This window comes from Solanum dulcamara, chromosome 5 (genome assembly GCF_947179165.1).
Source record: "Solanum dulcamara chromosome 5, daSolDulc1.2, whole genome shotgun sequence".
In the NCBI taxonomy this organism is placed as follows: Eukaryota; Viridiplantae; Streptophyta; class Magnoliopsida; order Solanales; family Solanaceae; genus Solanum; species Solanum dulcamara.
In genome coordinates, this window is record NC_077241.1 from 48,501,789 (window position 1) to 48,509,562 (window position 7,774).

Sequence of the window (7,774 nt, forward strand, 5' to 3'; positions counted from 1 at the left end):
TCATAAATAGTCATGCGCAAACAATTGGAGTATTTCTTATTTTTCTAACTAATCCTACATAATTTCTGGAATATAATGCGCATGCCTTGTGCCTATGCCAACAACATATATCATCAAAATCGCCCACACGCCAACACTTGTACTAGTGGTCAACCATACCCCATTTTTTTTCCTGCTGTCTAATTAAGTACTATCTATACCTGTATAAAATTAAATTTCCATTAGGTAAGAACTAGCGTGGCTATACTTTCTATTTTTAAAAAATTTAAAAGATTATCAAAACTTGATATCGCACAATAATTTCAAATTAAAGAACTTAAAATATATTTGGGTCAAACCACTCCTAATAGTTACTAAAAGGATCTTGATCCAATGTGGAGATCGGATATGATCATTACAATTTTAGTAAGGTAGGAGATCAAAAAAATGTTATTCTTTTGAGTGTGTAGTAGTTATTTTTGAGTATTGTATTCGGTACTACCTAGTGTAAAATTTCTTACTATATTACGTAAAATTTTTAATGTCATTCTTTTTATCCTCAATTAATTTCTACTATTTTTGACTATATATATTTTTGTGTTAGTTCGTATTTCCCAACAAGCAATACCCATTCAAAATGAAGCTTATGTGCACAACTCCCTTTTCAAACTTTGAAGCTTTAAGTTTAACAATCTGCCTATGAAATTTTGCTTCCCGTTCACGTTTTCAGCCTTAAATCAATCAATAACAACATAATTCAACTTTAAAACAACACTCTTCAACAAATTCGGACTCCTCAAACCAAAACAACTACTTATATATTACTTTTTTCCCAAATTTGTTTCTCAAATGAAATCACCTGAAGTCATCTACTCCCAAAACAGAAAAACACATATTTGAATATTTCAGATCAAGGCAACGATTTGACTTTTGTTCTTTTTTTTCTTGGCACATTCGATTGAACTGTGAGCCAATTTACAAAAGATTTTAAAATGTGGATCAATTTTAATAGTATTGTTATTTTAATTCAATATGCGCGTAATCATTTCTAAAATTCATCATTCTATGGTTATGAATTATCCATTTTTTCTTTGTAGTAACAAAAGATATTCTACTAGAAATCTCAAGGAAGACATATAGGTTCTAAAGTGAAAAATGTTAATCATATATATATGAATTATGATTAACAAGCTAAGTCAATCACTAGTACTCCTGTTTTTTTGTGGCATGCCCGCAGCTGCCTCTAGTCCTTGTTTAATTACAATCGTTACTTGTTAGGTCTGTTGTCAATTGTCCTCACTGTTGCTCATATCCATTTTGTTGAAAGGGAATAACTATTAAATAAAACTAGATTCTTCCTTTTTAAAAATTAAAAGAGGGATTCTGCATTTTATTTTATTTTCTCAAAAAAAAGACACTGTGTCAGGTACAGGTAGGATTTAACTATAAAAGGGTAGTCACGCTTAGCATCTTTTATCACCCCTCACACAAAACTCGTTTTATCTGTCCTTCCTCCCAATCGTTTCTTTACTTATTAGATCTAAAAACAACTGATATTCTTCTCCATCCATCTCTCTTCTTCTTAATTTTAAGTGTTTAGAGTAACATGGGTAGTGAAGCTTTGTTGTTTTTTTCTTGTGATAATAATGGTTTTTGCTATGAACCAAAAAAGAACATAACTATAGAGGAAACTGAAAATCTTCCCACTATTCATGATGGTTCTTGGTTTGAAGAAGAGATTGATGTTGATCTCAAGTGGTCTTTTGCTTTGAACAGGTATATATATTATTTGTCAATCTCCCTTCAGATTGTTACGTCCTGTGTATAGAAAATAAACTCTATATATATACACTCTGATAAAACGTTTGGGATGTTATGAAAGACGTTAACATTTTTTAAAATTGTTTATCTTCTTCTGATGTACCTTTTTTGTTGTCATACATAATTATATCATATTAACTTTTGCGTAGATTTTTGGAGGGTTCTATAAACCATGTTTTCTTTTGTTTGTGTTTCCTTCTATTTCTTACATATTCTTACACATGATATATCAACGTTATTTCCAGGAGTCATATAATCAACATGACTTGCCTACCATGGAGAATATGATTTGAATTGGAAGGGTTTGGGTGGGCTGGGGATGGGGGTTCTTTTCCTATTGTTCTTATGTTTATTTGACGATCTAGAAGTTATTTATATATAATTAGATTACACAAACACCAAATATATAAATATTTACATTAAAATGAGTCAGATAAACATGAAATTTTAAATGAATAATTTGTTGGAGTCGCGATTGTATTACATCGGCACGGCTGACTGCACAAGGAGGCTACTTATAATATAATGCCTTGGGGATCCATTTTTCATAAAGATATATTTTATCTTTATATTGTTAAAACAAATCTCATGTACTATTAAATTCCAAAGGAGAAATGAAATAGTTTTAAAGTAATTATATTGTAGTATTCTCTGCGTGACTATCTAATTTGTTCTCATTAAATCTTATCGATTAAAGTGAAATCATATTATTACTTTTATATTTATCTTTTTCGTTCTCTTTCGCTATTTTTGTTCTTTTACTATTGAATATTTTAAAATTCCCAACAGTCTTGTCTTTTACATTCTGCAAAATCTATTAGTATTTGGTTACAAAAAGATCAATTTTGCCTTTTTGGCGTCTTTTTTTAATTTCAAGCACAAAAATAAGTCAATACTATTCAATATCATTACATCAACTTATCAAATCCATCCCAATTTTATTGAGATGATCCTATACACTAGGATTATAAAAAAAAATTAAAACATCATCGGAAAAAGCTTAAATTCTTTCTTATAAAAATGGCACTCGAATTCTCTAATTCATTAGAAAGACATTTTTCTTTCTAGAGTTTTCATCTTAATTACTCTGTTTGTTTCAATTTATTTTTTAATCTGTTTTTAAAATTTATTTCTGGAAAAAATTCTAATTCTTTTTCTGTTAATTATTTAATTCAAAATTTTCACGTGACATGTTTAAATATACTATAGGATTAAAACATATTTTAATACTTTTTACACATCTTTAATTTAAGATCAAAAAATTCAAATATTTCCTTCATTTTTTAAAACTCCATATCAAATAAAAATTAAATAAATAAATTGAAACTAAAGGACTATGATTTATGAAATTGACGACTTTCTACCTTCAAACGCCATTATGAGAAGATAAGACTCAGGTGTAGTAAATATCTAGTAATGATGTTCGTATCCAATTAACAGATGTAATCCCTCAGGGTTGTTTTATTTGTTTAATTTAGGCTTCGCATATTTGTCAAGAAATTAATATGAGTATCTTATTATTTTAAATATAGATTTTGAAAAATGACTTGGGAAATAATCAAGTAGAACTAAGGGTAATTATTAAAAATATATATTACGTTTTTCTTTTAATATATGCTAAAAGTGACGTGTAAACTTGAAACATAAAAAGTGAAATATATAATATATTTCTAGTATGAATAAATAAAAATGAACTGAGGAAGTAATTCTTAGTTCCTCGTAATCATTACTTACATGTCTCATTCGTTGCCCTTATTACTAAATATATATGTCACAAATTATTTATCAATTTACAAAATTAAAATAATTTTTTTTATTTTGCCTTTAAAACTAATCCTTTTTTGAAAGTATAAATAATATTAATCACCTGCATACATGTTGTAAAGTTCAATCATCGTTAATCTATTACTATTGTAATTTTCTTATGAACACGTTTAGTCAACAGAGTATATTAATTATCGTATTAAAAAGATTTAAGAGATAAATTAGTAAGAATATATATTATTTGCTTATAATTTTTTAAGAGACATGCAAAAAATACATAGACAAGTAATTAATACGCAACGAATGGAGTGGGACCATAATTTATCTCAAAGATTTTATCATATGATTTAATTTTCAAGTGTAATTTCCACGTCACTCGAAAAGAAATAATTTAAAACATTTCCACACTTGTCAAACTTATTTATTAACTACTTCCTTCAACGTCTTATATTATTCGTCTATTTTATTTTTACACGTTCATTAAAAAATTATAAACAAAAAATATTTTTACTAATTTTCTCTTTAATTCTTTTTAATGCACTCCATCTATGTGTTTTATTCAAAAATTAATGCACTCTTTTTTGCTAAATGTGTACATGAAAAAGATTAACAATAGAGATTTTCTTTTTAACTTTACAATATTTATGCAAAATAATCAATATTGTTTAATCATTCAAAATAATTAATCTTAAAGGCAACATGAATTTCATTAAGTAATTCGTTCGATTTTGTAAATTAACAAGTATTCTCTTTATTCTATATTACTTGTCCACTTTCGTCTTTACACAATCCATAAGAAATCATAAATAAAAAGGGTATATTTACTAATTTATCCTTTAACTCTTCTATTTATATGGCTTATCCAGCGGTACTACGATTAACAATGGAGAAATCTTTTTGAAACTTTACAATATTTATATTCTTAAAAATTAATTTTAAAGGCAAAATGAAAAAAAAAATAAATGAGACGGAGGGAGTGCTTATTTTAAGATTTGGATAATGGCTTGGAATTGAATGACTAATTAATTTTGTCTTTCTTGTTTTTACAAGTGTGCTGCATAAAGGAACAAGCGAGTACCAAGATATTGCTCTTTTGGACACGAAGCATTTCGGGAAGGTTGATACAAATAATTTTTATTAATTGGAAGAAAAATAAGAAGAGGTTGACCTCTACTTAAATATATAATATTGTTGTTATTAAAATATATGCATGCATTGTAGATATTGGTGATAGATGGGAAGATGCAGAGTGCAGAAGTGGATGAATTTATATATCATGAATGTCTTATTCATCCAGCTCTCTTATGTCACCCAAAGTGAGTATTTAATTAATCATTCCTTATGGATATATATAAGCATTGCTAATCTTTATTCTTATAAAATTATATACCCTTTAATTTGAGTACAATTAGCTAGCTACAATTATACTAAAAATTAGTATATTTGAATTAGCTGCAACTACCTGCAGGCTTCATAATTAACCAAAAAAGTGACTATTCGTATAATTATGTATACTAATAATGATGTATTTTGCAGCCCCAAAAATGTGTTCATAATGGGAGGTGGTGAAGGGTCAGCAGCGAGGGAAGCACTCAGACACAAATCTATGGAGAAAGTTGTCATGTGTGACATTGATCAGGTAAATTACTTACAAAGCTGAATCAAACTTTATCTTCTTTATTCTTTTGGTAAATAACAGAACTTTTTTTTCTATCAGAGGGCAAGGAAAAGTAGTCAAAGAAGTAGTGTTACTAATAAACCTGTTAAACAAACTATAGTTTTGTCTTATACAAAATTACAATAAAGGCCTAATCTTTTTTTCTGGTGTGGCTTGTCTAATCCAAACTCCTGTTTTTGTCCCATCAAAAAATATTACTGTAATCTATAAGGACATATCGACAGATGATTACTTTATTGTAAACTAACTACTCATTTGGTAGGATGGATGAAAGAAGATAATTTATGAATGAATTTTTATTACCTCTTAATCATTTTTTGGTTATAAAATTTGGAATTATTTATTTAAGGATTAATAATTAGTACTATAATAAATTATTCCTTGGTAGAATAATAATCTTGGAATAACTTATCTCATGATAAAATAGTTAAAATGACATAAAATATCCCTCAAACTTTTTTTATACATCACTTTTCACATCAATTACACTTATGAATTTTATTTTTTTAAACAAACAATTTAATCCTTGAAATCATGCTATGTATGTTATTTTTAATACAACAAATCAAATATTTACTAAGAAATAATACTCAGATAACTAATTATTTGATCATAACTAATTCCATCATAACTTATCTTCAAATCAAAAGAGTAGTAGTATATTCCTTTTTAATTTACTGTCGACTGTTTAATAGAAATTCTTATTAAAATTATATTTACTTTGTTACAGGTGGTTGTTGATTTCTGCAAGAAGCATTTAACAGCAAACTATGAGGCTTTTCTTAACAAGAAGCTTAACTTGGTCATTAACGATGCCAAGTAAGGATTCTTTCTTTCTTTTCAATCCTAATGAGTAAAATGTATTCCCCTACAAGTAGGATGTAAGTCAAAGATGGATCTTTTCAATTATTTATACATAATTTGAGCCGAAGACAATAAACAAGTCTATAAGGTGCACCGATCGTAAACTCACTGTAGAAAGTCCATAATCCAGATCCATGACATAATCAAGGCCTAATTGGGCTAAGGTAAATCATCGCAAGTCTTGGCTTTATCCTATGTTTTTGAGTTACTGGTTTGATTTTGCATGAATGAAGAACTGAACTAGAGCAGAGGCAAGAAAAGTTTGATATAATAGTTGGGGATTTAGCTGATCCAGTTGAAGGAGGACCTTGTAACCAACTATATACCAAATCTTTTTACGAAAATATCCTTAAACCTAAGCTTAATGACACTGGCATCTTCGTTACTCAGGTTAGCTCTCATTCTTCATTATTCTCACATTTATAATATATTGACTCATATCAACTGAGCCAGAAATGTTATATTCATATATATATTTATATATATCTTTAGGCATTGTCTAACCTGCTAGTCTATCAACAGGCTGGACCAGCAGGGGTTTTTACACACAAGGAAGTTTTCTCATCTATTTACAACACAACCAAGCAGGTTTTCAAATGTAAGTCTTCAAGTAGTTACAGCAATCCCGTTTGTTTAACAACTTGTGGTTTCCATAGTTAACTGACGTCGAAAGAATTATAAATCAAAAAACTTGACAATATTTTCTTACATAACTTGTTATGTTGAAGCAGATGTGCTGGCATATACAGCTCATGTACCCTCATTTGCTGATACTTGGGGATGGGTTATGGTTAGTACTAATTATTTGATTTACTCCAAAGTAATTAAGAAATTGATTCAATATTGGCATACCAATAGTTATAAAAAATTTGCTACCAATTGCAGGCTTCTGACAAACCATTTTGTCTTGATGCTGGAAAACTGGACAAGAAAATAGCAGAAAGAATTGAAGGAGAATTGTTATATCTTAATGGTGCTTCATTCTTTTCTTCCACCATCTTGAACAAGACTGTTGCCAAAACGTAAGCTCCATTAACAATTTCTTCTTGGTTTGATCAACAAGAGCCTCTCTCATTCCAGCATTAATTTTTTTTTTCGTTTAACTAAAAAAAACTGTTATACTTTGATGATAACAGGCTGAAGAATGAGATTCATGTGTACACTGAAGATGATGCAAGGTTCATTCATGGGCATGGATTGGCATACAGAAATTAAGGTTTTCTGGTGGGGGAACTGTACAGCCAAATGTTTGGGCAACAAAAGAATATGAAGTAATAGGGGTGGGGTGTTGAAACATTAAGTGTTCGCTTCAAGATATTTATTGTTTAGTAGCTTTTGATTTGGTCAGCAGCATAGGCTTAGGCTTCTTCTGATTGTCCAATGACTATATTTACTATTTCATCATTTCATGTAATGGGAAGACTTGAAAAGAAGAAAAATCATTTTCTATCACAATACTCCTTATTGTGTTTAATTACAACAACCCCTACACCCCTTTCACAATTTATTACAATAATAATAGAACAGTAGAAACAAAGAAAATAATTGTAACAATACAAAATATCAAATCAATTTTTGGTATGTGGTTATAATGATGATTGATGCTCACTTTCTACTACAAGCAAATATCCATATGAAAAATGTCCTGCTAGATTTTATGGTAGCATA

General features: G+C 28.7%; 1 protein-coding gene across 1 annotated transcript; it reads left to right on the forward strand.

Annotated features, from left to right (window-relative positions):
* Positions 1 to 1,458: 1,458 nt before the first annotated feature.
* LOC129889191 (thermospermine synthase ACAULIS5-like) lies at positions 1,459 to 7,561 on the forward strand. The gene is made up of 10 exons (XM_055964388.1): positions 1,459 to 1,755; positions 4,615 to 4,681; positions 4,786 to 4,880; positions 5,101 to 5,203; positions 5,973 to 6,061; positions 6,340 to 6,496; positions 6,629 to 6,704; positions 6,838 to 6,896; positions 6,992 to 7,128; positions 7,243 to 7,561. The coding sequence occupies exons 1-10, from the start codon at positions 1,586 to 1,588 to the stop codon at positions 7,319 to 7,321; spliced, it is 1,032 nt and encodes a 343-aa protein (XP_055820363.1). The 5' UTR covers positions 1,459 to 1,585; the 3' UTR covers positions 7,322 to 7,561.
* Positions 7,562 to 7,774: the final 213 nt, after the last annotated feature.